The sequence below is a fragment of the Nipponia nippon genome, unplaced genomic scaffold (assembly GCF_047370975.1).
Source record: "Nipponia nippon isolate SJK-2023a ecotype South Korea unplaced genomic scaffold, ASM4737097v1 scaffold_10, whole genome shotgun sequence".
NCBI classification, from domain to species: domain Eukaryota; kingdom Metazoa; phylum Chordata; class Aves; order Pelecaniformes; family Threskiornithidae; genus Nipponia; species Nipponia nippon.
In genome coordinates this window covers 12,990,193-13,005,774 of record NW_028262291.1, presented here as the reverse complement: position 1 = coordinate 13,005,774, position 15,582 = coordinate 12,990,193, and the positions used below count along the sequence as shown (strand labels likewise).

The window sequence follows — 15,582 nt, the reverse complement described above, 5'->3', positions numbered from 1 at the left end:
ACTGCCAGATCTCATCTTGAGCTTATTGCCCCAAAATGAGATGCAAGAACTGATCATCACAGCCGCCTTAGTCACCTCCAAGGTACTGCATGGACACCATTCAGCTGCTCTCTTAAACCACACCAGAAGTTCATTTTATTGACGTTATTTTACATGGCACTGAAAGGAGTTACAAGAACGTCTCAGATAAAGAGACAGAACTGAGAAGCTAAGGAACAGTCACTTTGAGTGATACTAATAAGAACCACAGAAGCACATCTGGATGTGCCTTTACACTTTTCATATCGTGACAGAACTGAATACAAGGACCTATGCTGCACTTTGCCATGCATTGCTAAAACACACAAACAATCCAAGGAAAACAAAATATCCCACAGTTACAGAAAGGGGACCAAGATAAAAAGCTTGACTCAGCAAAGTAGTGGCATTTGGCCTTACACCCCATTTCATTTAATCCCTAGTAATCTTTGAAGGTTTCACCTCAAAGTCGCAGTCTAAAGCTGACAGAACTGATTCTGTATCTGAAGGACCCCAGCATCGAATCATAAATCCCAAATAGCTCATACACAGGTACAGAGACACACTTGGAAGGCTAGTTTGCACACTGCTAAGCAGATGGAAGAATAGGCACTTCTGGGTTAAGTCAAACAACTAAACAGTCTTAATTTTTAAAAGCTTTGCCCAAGATAAACAATCTTACTTTGTGAGTTCATGATCTGAAAGCAGCTGTTTTAGATGCCTAGAGAGCAACTTCTTTTCCATAGAGAGACGAACCCAGGCTCTGGCCTTGCCAACATCTGTTTTGATCTCACTAATGTTCTGGATATGCCTGGGAAAAAAAAAAAAAAAAAAAAAAAAAAAAAAGACACTGCCCAGTATTTTCAAAGTATGACAGTTGGCTGAAGAAGGAATTTTGTCAAGAATGCAAAATATCAGGCAAACTACTGGAAAAAGAGGCATGACTACCTTAATATTCAGCAGTATCTAAATTCCTTGCATATGTAGCTGAAAAAGAATAAGAGCCTGAAAAGGAAATATCTGCAATGCAGTGCCCTATTTACAAAATTCTAAACCAGGCCCATTGCCTCACATGATTTAAGAATCATTCTGGACCTTATCACTGCAATATTTATGGCTGAGTGCTTTGGAAAATTGTCTTTGCATGCTCAGTAGTAGCTTTTCTTGCATACAAGACACAAATTATACATTTTGAAAGGACAAGCATCTCCCTTGAAAATCCTCAATTCACTCCTCCCCACTGAAAAAATTAGATGTTGGTACAGAAAAAGGAGGAAAGGAAAATACTTTCAAAATTTAGAAGTTCTGCATATTGTTTTTTGATGTACTGAAAAGAGGGCATTGAGCAGAAGTTATAGTTTTATTCACACTACAGTATTCAATCTTAGATAAACCCATTCTTTAGATGAAACAAGTTCTTTAAACTGCTTTCTTCACCGAGAAGCAAGAACGACCTCAGAGCTACGCAACCAACTTGGCAATGACTGGGAAAATACATATGCTACACACACATCTCCGTGGAAATAAAACAATACAGAATACTTACAAAAAGATTAAAACTGTGTCAGAGTATTTCTATAAGCCAGTAGTTGTAACAATATAAAATCTGCTCAGTATGAAACGTTTTTGTAAAGGTCAATGAAAAGGTTGCGCTATGTACGTTAAAACAGTTCAGCAGGTTCCTTCCCCATATTCCCCTCTTGATACAAACGCAGACTTTTCTGTATGGTACACATTATACACAGAAACAAGTATGCAAATCTCACGGGTTTTCTGTGTTGGTTTTAATAGTTTAAACTCACCTCATATCCTGGATGAGAGAGATTTTAAGAGGTGACATGGCTGGACTGGTATCAGACTTTCTCCTTTCTGAATCAAGAAGTATTCCTAGATTCAGAAGAACAGAATTTCTTGTTAGTAGAAATCCATCTAAAGATTTTAAAATCAATATGAAAAAGAAGGTGAATTAACACCAACTTGCACTCTTGTGTTACTGGTGATTCACTGCTTTGTGAAGATATTGTGGCATATTTCCACTTCAAATGACATGAAAATCTAATATGCTACACAGATAGTTATGCAGATCAGCACATACTGAGCATTAACACATCAACGAGCTTAGATTCAGCTGAAATTGGTATGACATCAAATGGTTTAAGACATATACTAATCAAGTATTATTTTTTAAAGACTACCCTATCTTCTTTCTATGTAGTAAAGCTGACTGGCACTGTTGACACCAGAAAACAGCGTTCAACATGTTTTACTCAGTACACCACACACGTTTAACTAATCTGTCACTTTCCACACTCCTGTAACACCACTACTTTTTAAAATAGCACATTTGGGTTTTTTTTTTTAAAGCATTATTGCTCTTATCTTTCAAATTGCATTCTAGAATCAAGTTTAATATTAAATATAGTCCCTGCCCTCAATCCCAAGTTAGAAACCATAAAACTGATTGTAACTTCAGTCTGATATGCAAAAACACTATGCACCAAGTGACATTCAGGGGACCTTAATACTTTCCAAATCTTTGGTTTTGATTGCTTACAGGACCATGTCCATGTTAGTAATGCTCAGCTCTTTGCCTACAGCAACTTTAAAAACAACAACAAACAAAACAAAAAACAACAAACCACAACAAAAAAACCCACTACCTCCCCCAAACCCATTGTTCTCTCCAAAGTTATACCCAATGCCCCATCTGACACAAGAAATAGTGTTTTAAAATTACATTAATAACCTTAGAAACAGATTATCACTGGATCTTATGTGCAACATTACTTTTACTGCAATACTTGATATAAGAAAAATTAAAATATGTTTCTTCAGTGCTTTTTGTACTTTTTTAAACGTCTTTCTCTTTTAAACAATAAGCCTGCTGTTCAGTTGTTTTTCAAGAGAGAACGTAAAACTTCAGGATGCACAGCACAATTTTATATGCTTATACTTGTTTTCCACCCCCATCCATAACATAATATGTTTTGCCAGTCATGCAGTGACTATGTGTCATATAGAGGATGGTATATCAGAGCAATCCATTTTAAAGCCTATCTTTGAAACATCAGATATTTCTGGTATCCGACTACTGCAGTAGTCGGACACCAGACCCAAACAAGTGGGCTCAATCCAAACAAGTTTATTTTTCACAAAACATATTGAGACAATACACCGGGTGCATATTAATTCTGTAGCAGATAGAATACTTGACTCAGTTATATTGAGTGAAGGATATTCCCAAGGAAACAATCTCTGCATGGTGCAAATCTGCAGGCAGCTCTTACTCATAGGTTTTTTATCATCTTCTTCCAGCAGAAGCCAGTCTTACCTGAGGTACTGAAGCTGCCTGATGTAGTTTTTCTCTGTCTGTTTTCTAGGTAGTGTAACAGATGAGACCACAAAGCAGATTTTCCCTAAAATTAAAAAAAATATTAGTTAAAGAAATCACTATCAGCTGACCAAAAAAAAAAAAAATGTTTAGATCATCATTGAAAATATCAGCCATAACAAAAACTTGCTTTAAGTATGTTTCTCCCTACAAAGATATTGGTAAAAATAAAAAATAAGACACAAGTTGGAGGTGCTCGGGAGCTGTAAAGAGGTTGAGGAAGAAAAGCAAGAGTCAAACTACTGGTATCTAATGATTCTGGTAGCAGGAAAAAGTCAACCGGACTTTATTTCTCATAGTTCATTAACATGAAAAGAAAACATTTAAAGGCTTGTAAAATACTATGTGCAAGTAGAGTTCTAAGTCTAAGGCCATAACCTGTACTAGGTGTCTTTCCCTCCCGGCCTCTCCAGCAGTGAAATGACAAGAGATACAGAGCCAGCCTGAGTAAACCATCTTATACGTAGACCAAGTCTTGTTCACTTCAGGGAAATTCAGGGCTATAGGTGCCTGCTGTCAATTTTCAGAACCTCAAAAGATCCCCCTCAATTTCATCAAGCAAAGGACTTGGATAATCACAAACACAGTAAGAAAAGACAACTCAAAACACAAGCAGGACAATGAAAGCTTATCAGCAAGAATACTCCAGCTCTACACATTATAAAACTAACTTAGGAGTTAAAATTTGGGATGTAGTATTTAGGCCAAGATAAATCCGTCAAATTATGTTAAAAGGTGCACCTTGCTCATTATGTTGCTTTCTTAAACCTCTGGTGGCTTAAAGCAGAGTGTGAGGAAATCTTTCGCTGGCAAACTAAAAAGATTCTTGGATTCATCCTAAAATATTCTGCATGATAAATCAAAAGCTTGCAAAGCCACAGAAAGGCAGCAGTAATTGAACAGGGGCTCTCCAGCACATTAACTGGAATTACTTACAGAGGAAATTAATTAGTATTACTTATCATCTTCTTAAATTATTATATTAACTTGAAATCCCAGTAAAGGTTTAGCAATTCTGCATTTCAGAAAACCAGTCACATTATAAAGCCATATTTTTATTTACAGCTTTGTGCAGAAAGAAACCAGGACCGTAAAGCAACAGTTGTCAATTCAGCACTATCAATGTAATCTGCAATCATGTAAGTGCCTTCCTGGAGTTGCAGTAATTATGGTTCAACTCTGAAATATTTTTTTTAAAAAACTATCTTTAAAAATCTCTAAACACTTCAATCCTATAACTCACTACAGTTGACATAAAGAACTAACAACCATGAGGGATTATTCCAGAAGTGGCATGCCTCCAGAAGATAAAGCCTAGAGTGTCTGTAACATCTGTGTTGAGAGAAATCTGTTAAAAATTTAGTGCATTCAGTGGTGAAGATATAAAAAAAGTCCAGAGAAGCTCAATGCCTCATGTGTGTACCTGACAGATCCAACATGGAAAGCCAAAATTGCAAGACTTACGAAAACATAAAAAGAGAGCATAAAAAACATCAATCAGGCAACAGTTACATCCAAAATAGCATTTCTCTCAATAAACACACACATGCACACACAGTCTAGTGTTCAGCAACTACCTGCCATGGCAAGAACTGCAACATAAAGCAGCAAACAAAGGATCCTGCAGCACATAGATATCAACAATCATGATGAATGTAAGAACTCATGCAGTATATATCTGCCCACTTCCTTTACCATCATGTTACTCTCCTTTAACTTCACCAAATAGCAATGATGATGCAAGATGTGTCTATAAGGGAAAGGAAGACAGCCTAAGGAAAGCAGTGGGACAGAGAACGGGCAAGGGAATAACCAAGGCCTTCTGAAAGTTCAGACTACTTCAGTCATTAGACCCTACATCCGACAACTCTCCTGCATTGCTCTGGGCAAAGGAAGGTGTGGATTCACTTTGCACGTGGAAGAATCAGTAGGTAGCTAATATAGGACTATCAAGGTTCATCAGCAGGGAAGAGGTAAAAGCAGGGATTGGTGGAAGGAAAGCCATCCTCATTACTATGGTCAATTGAGAAAGAAGAGTCTTCCTTGGCGCATTATTGAAAAATAAAATTACATAGATGTATAAAGCAGCAGGCTTTTACATATTTAATAAAGGCCAGAGCACACAGAGAATTGGTGGTGCTTTTTGTTTGTTTGTTTTCAAACTGTGGGTCATAATACGAGATGCACTGCACTTCCTCCATCAGGCCTCTATTATGTTCCACCACTCTCTTTATTCCACCATTCAGCACTGTTTGCCAACATCTGCAATCAATCCAAAGCATTAACCTTATGTAGGGTTGGCCGTCTGGTGGTCTGAAAGGCCCAAATCTGAGTTGAAGCAGAGTATACTGATGCTCTGTCTTCTAAGACGAAAGCAGTACAGCTTCTATCCTAAGTGATATACAAGAGGGAAGGGAGAGAATCACATGATAAATCTTCACATAGAGAACTGCTATATAGTTTGAAGGAGAGCAGATTTAAACACTGGTGCTTGGGTGCTGGGAACAGAGATACTGAATTACAGTTGTCTGGATTGTGTTATATATATATAATTATATATTATTCTGCATATTCTATTAAAAAAAGTTGTAACCCTCACTGTCCTTGTTCTTCCTTTGTACAAAGGAGGAGGAAAGGATAAAGGCCTTCCAAACTCCATCTAGTTCCATAAGCAACTCCAAACAGAAGAGCACAACAAACAATTATTAATTTCATACAAAAAAATGCCTCTAACTAGTGATCTTGTAAACGTCACTTAACTATCCCTACATCATTCAGAAGAACCAAAATAGCACAGGTTTTACTCTTAAAAACTAAATTATCCTTCATGAAAACAAATTCCCCATACCATATCCCATTGACAGCACCTTTAGCATATACAGCCTTATAGCCTATGCAAGTTCAGTAACGAAAGTATGAAGAACACTGAAACAGTTTTATTTACCATCCTATTAAAAAAACCCACCAAAACCCAAAAACCAAACCAAACAAAAACCCCGGGTTAAATGGAGAGAAAGTCTTCCAAGAAGTCATCTGTGGAACACATTTACATGTGCATTTGCACATACCCCAGAGGAAAAAGTGGAGACAGACAAGGGGGCAGTAACTGACATAAAAAAGGCTGGGGACACACACAAGTATTTAACACGTCTGTATACACACACAAGGTATCCTCAGAAAGCAGAGAGAGGAAGAGCATAACATGACTCTAGGAAAGTGCGCTCTGCAACATACAGGAATGTTCCTGTTTGTATGTTTCTCACCTGTTTGACTTGCAGGCCGTGGCTCCATATCCTTTCTAAGAGGTCACACAGACTGGCTATCAGGGTATTCTCTTCCACACCTGTGATATTCACTTCACCATGACCTAGCTCCACAGCTTCTCGACCCATTTTTTCAACCAACATCCTCTTGGTCTCAAAAAGGACAAGGCAAAAGAGAGTTAAGTCTTTCCATGGGAACTTCCAAGACCACTTAGATTTTTTAAATAGCCAACAAGGAAGCACATGATAACAACAATGTGGCAGAATAACTGGGCGTACAGAGTATTTCTGAAGCTAGTGGAGGACTTCATTTCTTTTATCCCTGTTTTTCAAGCCATGGTAGAACGAGTGTTGATCATTTTAATGGGCACATAAGCCTCCACAGAGTAACCCCAACAAAGGGAACAGCAGGACACACATTGACAAGCTAGAGACCTAGCAGCAAGGCCCTGCAACACAAGTCCTGGGTGTTTTTGAAGGCTTCTGAGTGTTGGCCTGGGAGCAGTATGCTCCCTGGGGGGAGGTGGACGTGCAAAAGTGGTTCCAAGTAGCAGGGGGATACGTGATTCTGGTGAGACCCTGTTTTGTCAGAAGGGTATCTGCATTTAAATCAAACCCATTCTGCAGTGCATGTCTCATGTTTCCCCAATGAGCTACATTCTCCTAAATCGTGCACAATTTCATACTGGTCAATAAAGTTCTCGCCAACTCTTAGAGTACAGTCTCCCAGTCACAACATATTCAACATACCTGGAGGGAAAAGTGACTAGGCAATCACTTCTGCTTATCTCTTAGACATTTTTTCATCTTTGTCACTATTCTAGAGTAGCTCTCAAATAAATAATACTCTCTTAGGCACCTATGCACAGTCTTAGTTGAGATGAAGAACTCTAAGTTAGTCTCTAGCTTCTTCTCCTCCTCACCTGCCCTGGTAATTTCTCTCTCTGCTAACAGCTACAGTTAGGTCTCTCTTAAACTATTTTCACTGTCACATGCCTCTGTTGAATGAAAGGGATTATTTGGACAGTTTCATACATACAGAAAATGAAAGTGAAATCAGAAGTAGATGCACATATTAAACAGTTTTACAAAAAGTTGTATACAATTGCTATATTACCTCCACTGACACAAGGCAAGAATGTATCTATTTGATAATTATTCTCTTTGCTGTGTTAGTATAAACATTAACATTTAATTCAGATGAATATATTGTCAAATATATACTGGTGAAGCATGTCTACAAACTAATGCCAAATTTCTTCATTACATGCTTGAAAACTTACGTTTCAGAAGTTTGTTAACCTACTTCCTTTAGTTATGAGAAAAGCTCCTACATTTTCACCACAAACTCCTCTTTTTGGAATAACCACTCTTGTTGAAATAGTATAGTCTCATTAGTGATAACTGAAATAAACTATAATGGACATGGGCAGCGGGATGATAAAGACCCATCAGAATGTTCAGTCTCTTTCTATCATTTGACATTCTCTATCATAAATCTGCTTGATAGAATTTCCACTCTTTGCAGAATTTCTAAATATGTTATTTCTTCATTAATTTCTCACTACCATGCAAAAATCTTTATACAGATACCATTCAAAAATCTTTATATGGATAAAGCAGAAACAGATGGTAGAAGAGGGGGGTTCAAACATACTGGCCAAAAAATGGTCCATAAAGGATGGATATGAAGTGCAAGAGAACAGAAATATTCTCTCTATTACCTTGTTTCGACATTCCTTCAACAAGCCTTCTACAAACTTCCAGTTTGTTTGTGCAATTACCGATGGAGAGAGGTTAGACAGTTTGGGCTGACGAATAGTGCTGCCCAGATTCCTGGCTTCTTGGATATACTTCTGTATTGGGGAAGAAAATTGACAAATACAGATAAAAGTGCAAGTGAGACTACTTTGGTAAGAGAAAAGGATAAACTTATCTTTACAACCCACCCCTGTGCAACGAGGAGGAAAGGATCAGATCCCCTTTCAGAAAAGGCTCCTTTTCATATCCAGCATTATATTGGGCTGAGACACTTAAGGTACTATTTCATTGGAGGTCAAATCCCCATTTACATTGTCTGTCTAGTATTACAACACACATTGCTGAATAACAAAAACACAATACAAGCTGCCAAGGATATTTAGATACATAGAGACGCAATTACTCCCTCCACCACTGAGAATGGTCTTGTTATTTTTTTTCATATAAAATGAAAGTTTGTAATAATGACCAAGACTATTCAAACGGCAGACTGGTCTACATGGGCACTGCAAGAAAGCTTTGCCTGGAGCTTGACAACATCTGAGATCTGTGCTATGCCCTGCATTCCTGCAGATCTCCTGTTTCTTACCCACCCTCCCAGTCTTTCAGGAAGCAGCTGCAAAATGCTACTAGCAGCTCTCAGCTGTGAACCATCTGCATTTTTGAGCAAAATAATTTCCTGAACACACTATACTTGAAAGAGCTTTTCTGCTCCTGTTACTGCCATCAAGGAGTTGCCATTTTTTTCACCTCAGAGACAAGAATAATTTGACAAATGTTTTGAAAGACAGGTGATCAGAGATCGGTTGGGGCACAGCTAACTGTCAATAAGTGATAAAGTCCTGTACAGGCACTGACAGAATACTCACAATTAGTACATACTTCAGATTAATAGGTAACTTCCCTAGCTTACACTGAAATAATGACCAACTGAAAATTCAGTGACTAGACAGATCTATCAAACATGACATGATCTCTGCAAAGAGGGAAAACCACACCTTCTCCATCAGCCTTGCACTAAGGAGCTATGATATATACATTTAATTATGCATCTTTATCCAGAACCATGATTACAGTCATATTGTGCATTGGACATACCAGGTAACGCTCTGACACAGATTTTATAGAGGGCATGAAGGGCCAATCATGCTGGTCCCAGTCTAAACATAACTGCAACTGAAGCTCTGACATGGGAAAGTCCAGGTGCTGGCAGGACAAGTTGGTAGCAAAAAGCCAAGCAGACCATGTAAAGCAGAAGTGGTAAGCGCATATGAAGTAATAAAAGCAAGCATGCAAAACAGAAAAGGAAAAGAGTGAAGACATAATACAATGCAGAACTCCCAAGCATTCAACATAAAAATAAATTCATAAGTAATGAAGCTGAAAGGAAAAAAGAAAAGACGGTATTCAGCCATCAGATTGGTGTAAACTCTGCCCTCCGCTGGGCACGAATATTTGCAAGTTAAAAGCCACTAAGTCTCAATCCCACAGATTTTTGCTGGCTGCCACAAATCTTCACTTTGTCTAAAACTCACAACACTGCATTTTGAAACCACTGCCTCCTGCTCAGCCTGATCCCCAGCGTTCACCTCAGAAAGGCTCCCTCCCCTTTCTTTCCAACTTAATAGGAAAGTCTCTGGTTCACCTGGGAGAGAGGGTCAACGTCCGATCAGTATTATGTAATTAACAAGGTACAGCATAAAACCCTAAAACACCAGCACAGAATAACCTGGCAGTTGGTACCCTCACCTGAGCATGTATTTGTAATTTTTATTCCTCAGAAATTATTTGCCTCGTGTGACAGAATAACTCCTATAGGATAATCAACATGTGAAGAGTCAGTTAAAAAAAACGAGCAAAAAACCCTAGAGACTAGAGGTAGATTTTTGCCTTTGTAATTACCTAATTGAAATCTCAGAATTTTACATGTGCTAAACATCATAATTGTTAAAAGCAATAATGAGGTTACAAATCAACTATTCTTCACTTCTGTTACTTCCAAGTAAAAAGTACTTTAGAGTTATCTGAGCATATGGAACATGTCAAAGCCAGAAACTACTCATAGCTTTTTTTATTACGTAGACATTCTTCTATTACATGGTTATGGATGACACAGATGACACTATACTTCAACAAAATTTTAACAAACCAATGAGAAAATTCTGGAAATGAGTACACTGGAAAGGCAATTAAACTCATCACTACCATAAAAGAATGAACTGGACAAAGATATTTGATTTGGACAACACTATCTTAACAGACACAAGACTGCTTTAAAATTCCAAACGAAGCTTTTCTGAAGATATTTAACAAGGCAAGAGGTTACTAAACAAAAAAAAAATGAATTCTGGTATTTTAAACCAGATTATTCTTGGAATTACCCATAAACCAACACCTGGTGTAACAGTTTGCAGTCTGTATCATATGAATCAGAAAGAGTGCTGTAATTAGTTCACATCACCCAGATCTTTCAAAATCCTTTCACCACAAAGGATAACTGTGTCAGCTGTAGAAGCACTGGAGAGAGAAGTTAGCAGTTCAGAAGGTGGGTAAATCAGCATCAGACTGTGCTGTGTAAAAACAGGCAGACACAAACCTGACAGTATGTGTGGGGTTCACATCCCCACCTTAGCATGAGGTTATGCGCCAATCTGCCACCTTAAGACTTCTTTTAGGGTCTACAGAAGAAAAACAGGCAACTCCAAAAGGCAATGCTTCTGATTTTAGGATGAAATTAATCACTCTCTGGAGGTGGTTATCTTTCCTCCATCAAATATACAAAAGAAGCATAGGGTGACTTAAAGTTAATTAGCGTTATGAAATAGATGGCTAAAAACTGTTAAGATTAATTCCTCCCTCCCCCCCTCCTTTTTTTTTTTTCTCTAAACTTTAAAGCATGTGATGACATTTTCAGGGAACTCTCCTATACATGGGATGAAATAATTTTGTCCTGAGAGGGGGTAAAAATAGCATAACTTTTAGAATAAGCAAACTAAGTATTTTTGGTCTGCTAAGGACCAGGAACTTCATTTGTATTAAATACAAATAAGGGAGAGCAGAGATGGACTGCAAGTAACTGTCTAGACATTTCCTGAAGCTTATAGAGCATTTTTCAAGCCATTAGGGAAAAAAAAAAAATCATATCTCTATAGTTGAACAGTTTTCACCTCTCTCTGATCATTGTCAAGACGCAGGTGCTCTGTGTGTTGCTTTTGTCTGTCCTTCCGCCTCCACTGTGCGGGAGCATTTCTCTTTGTCCACCTATGGACAGAGGAATATTATTAAGCAAATGTCAAGAGTTAGGTGAAGGGGAGCAGCAACGGGGGAAATAAGTTTCTATCTTATTGTATATTGAACATGTCGACATCAGTTACATCAAAGTGCAGCTGCAAATACACACAAAGAATCTCTGTAGAAGAATCCAACACTGGGCAACCAAAGGATTTCAGAAAATTAGATCACATACACTTGCTTTGTATGTTTCCATTCTTTTATGATATCCAGTTACAATTTACACCTTCTTCCTCTTCTTTCAAAGGTTTTATAAGAAGATATCCCAAAACATTTGCCAGCTCTTAACTGAGATCCAATAAGGAGATCTGCTTTTATATCAACAGTAATTATAAGTAACTCAAAGTACATCAACCATAACCTCAAACATAATAGGGCTTTCTTAAGTCAATGTGCTTCTGGAAGTCCAGATTTTAAAAAGAAAAAGAAAAAAGAAAAAAACGAGTCATAACAAAAAACACCCCACCACACACAACCCACCCATATCATCTGATTTGTTCTCACTTTAAAAAAAAGATACCAAATTTGCTTTCCAATATCTCTGCTTTAATACCATTCTATAGATCTCGCCAAGATCCAGCACCTGTTGTCCTAGCTTACTCACTTGTTGCTTGCTGGTCCAGTGGATAAAACATCAGACTGAAGCTTGGGAAAAAATCCAAGCTCGTATTTCCCTTGTCCAATTTTCATGTCCAGCAAGTGTGGGTGGACTGCAGTATGATCTATTTTCGCTAGCCTTAATTCAATAGATTTCTCTGAAATAGTAAGAAAGTTAGGGTTTTTTTAAAGATGTCTTAATCAGACACGTATCTATAATCACACATCCTCAAATAAAATCCGATCTCAAATTTAAGAGAGGAGGTGGAAGTTTCTTACTGACCCCAACAGGTACACTAGCACAAGAGTTTATTAAATATCAAAGAACTGACACTAAAAGGAGAAAAAGGTTTATCTTCTTAAGCTCAAACAGTTTTCACACAAAGCATGCAGGAAAACAGTTGAGTTCAATTAAACTTTACATGAAATTCATCTCACATCTCAGCTTCCTATGTAACATTTAGTCCCCCACTTAAGCTTTACGCCTCAGCTTTTTTGGTCTATTTTTTTGATGTTTCAAAGCACGAATCGTTACTCAACTTTAACCTAATGTCTACAACAAACAGCACTGACCAGTTGTATTTTCTTAAGTGTCAAGAAAGTGGCTTATTACTCTTACCAGCCTCATCAGTGGTTGTGCATTTTTGATACATAGATGTGCGCAGAGTTGGTGTCCTAACATTTAGCAGCCTAATTTTATCCACTCTAGAATCAAATACTCTCAAAACAGGGTCTTTATCATCTTCATCATGGCACATAATCTTATTGTCAATAAAAGATGCAAACATTTGGGTCTCCAGGAATCTCGAGAGGAAAGGCAAATAAGGTTCAGGCTGGTCCGACAAGAAAGATGCCTAACAGACAAGAAGAGATAAGAGCGTTTGGGAGCCTGCAGAGCGAGATACATCCACCCAAAGCACCAATTTTTCTAATCAAGGATGTATTAGAGTGCTTTGGTGCCACTTCAAGCCTAGTTTTGCTACACACACCAATTCTATCTCTGAAACAGGCAGTCTATATGAAATCTTCAGTTTCGTGACAATCACCTACTATATAGCACAATAATTATTAAACTATGATTTTACCATTTCCTTAATTTTCTAAAAATTTCAACAGAATTCCAGCAAACCACAATAACAGTACCACAGGTGTGGATATTATATACTTCTGGCTGGGCTCAAAGCTTATGAGGTTGATGAGAATCTTTTCATATGGCTTGATGGGAATCAGATTAGTGTTTTAGCAGGCAGTGCTGCAATATAATCTTCACTCACATGAACTATCCTGCTGACAAATACCTATCTCCAGCAAAGACGACAGTAGTAACATCTGAAGAATGAGGTCTTGTGTTTCCCTAGGAAAGAGCTAGGGATACATTTGGTACACACGTATGTTAGTGTTGTGTGGGGTCATAGCTTTAGCCATTAACATATTCAGCAATTCCTCTTGTTAAAAAAAAAAAAAAAATTTCATCATTTTCACTAGTAATATTTAACCTTAATGTAGAGGTTGGCCATAAAGTTAGGCTTTCTAAGCTATTTCTTTACAGCAAGCTGTATTTTTCTACAGTATCCTTAAAAGAGTACCTTTATCTCTCTAAGTGTGTGTATGTATATATTTTTCCACATAATATACAAGATGTGACTTTTTTGGGGAACACTGAAATTTAAGGAAGAAAATACAATTTTGACAGTACTGCTTTCCATTTTATGGCCCAATAAACAAAGTCTTAGGTTTGAATAGTGTTTTGCTTTTCACGTTGACATATCTTATTACAACTTACTTTATCAAAATTTTGCATCTGTTCCCTGTTTGTAAACCAAGATTCCTTGTCCTGACTGGGTTGAATGACAAATACTTCATAATCTGCAAACATTTGTGTAAAGCGGTTGGCAAAAACTTCACGGATATGAATGTTCAGCTGGTAAATCTTGAATTCTTCTTCATCACACTGAATTTTAAGATCCTTTTTGCTACTGGTCTCCTCTCGCACCCCCAACTGAGAAAGTAAAGGAATACAAAAAAAATTTGTTTTGTTGCTTTGTCGCTTTGTCAGTTATTCTAGGTATACAAGATCTTAATCTGCCATTCAGCTGCTACTCCTCAAGTTAACATTCCAATAAAGTTTCAAGCACTGTAATAAGACAGCAACATGAAAAAATCTAGAAAGAAACGTTTGTCTATAAAAGTTCTAATTTCAATAATAAACCATAACCTACTTTAGTACTAGTTCACTCAATATGCATTAGATTAAAAAAAGCATAGATAACAACTATATACATGCTCATGTATGCCATATACTTCATTTACTTTCTTTTACCCTTTAATCACCTGCATAGGCTTTTTAGGGGGTTTTACTACCCCTGCATATTAGGCAAATAGATATGTCTGTCTGGTGTAACACAAGTCCAGGTTTAGAACTGTTACAGTTCAATACATACCAGCTTTCAAATGCAGACAGAAATGCACAGCGAAAAGAAGCTGTGCATGTCTAGTAGCCAATTTCCTTTAACCTAAGTCCTTAGCAGTGTAATGCACAATTCATCACTACACAGCCCAGAGTAATCTTTAATGAAATAAAATACATTTTCAGTTAACACGTGGGCTAAGATTTATGAAAACAGCAATATAAGATTCAGATACTCCATTCGTATTAGTTTTTATAAGATTTGAGTATCTAAGGAAAAAAACCGTCACAAGCATTCACGTGCAATATTGACTACACATTTGCTACCCCTGCCTTTGTTAATTATTATAAGAGGCACCGCGATACATAATTAGACCTAATACCTAAAGCTTACAACATCTGCACAATGATGCAGTTGCTGCAGCTGTCCTACGCTTCTTAAAGCACCTTGGTTACAGCAGTCCAAGGCCAGCTACAAATAGCATACTACAGCCATTTCTTCTAACTGCATCCCATAAGTAGCACTTGGGATCTATACATTCTTCATTAATTGGGTATTTGGTATTAAGCAGGCTTTTAAAATTATTTAAGTATTTGAGATAATTTGACAGCTATAACCTATACACTCCTATCATCACAAAAAAGGCTAGTAAAATAGGACTTTAACTGCTACGGAAGAAAGCACAGAGTAGATAAGGCCTAAATGTGCAAAACCTTAGAAGACATTTAAAAAGACCTGTACTTCTCCCATTGCTTCTCAATCCATTCAGCAAAAGAACAAAAGCTTCTTACCAATTTTCCCCCGAACAAAAAGAAAACAATGCACAAGAAAAACCTGAGAAGATGAACACAGC

General features: G+C 37.5%; 1 protein-coding gene across 4 annotated transcripts in view; it reads right to left on the bottom strand.

The window, feature by feature from the left end:
• DENND5A (DENN domain containing 5A) overlaps positions 1–15,582 on the bottom strand; it is a 71,503-nt gene that overhangs the window by 13,151 nt on the left and 42,770 nt on the right. For 2 of the 4 annotated variants that reach the window (XM_087745465.1, XM_087745474.1), the window contains 10 exons: positions 14,105–14,320; positions 12,941–13,175; positions 12,329–12,479; positions 11,601–11,694; positions 8,397–8,528; positions 6,673–6,825; positions 5,696–5,800; positions 3,350–3,434; positions 1,821–1,905; positions 701–829 (listed from right to left, as the gene is read on the bottom strand). In XM_087745465.1, the coding sequence (XP_087601591.1) occupies positions 701–829; positions 1,821–1,905; positions 3,350–3,434; positions 5,696–5,800; positions 6,673–6,825; positions 8,397–8,528; positions 11,601–11,694; positions 12,329–12,479; positions 12,941–13,175; positions 14,105–14,320 (1,385 nt within the window). The remainder of the gene's footprint in view (positions 1–700; positions 830–1,820; positions 1,906–3,349; positions 3,435–5,695; positions 5,801–6,672; positions 6,826–8,396; positions 8,529–11,600; positions 11,695–12,328; positions 12,480–12,940; positions 13,176–14,104; positions 14,321–15,582) is intronic. The other 2 variants (XM_087745481.1, XM_087745487.1) reach the window with 1 other exon arrangement.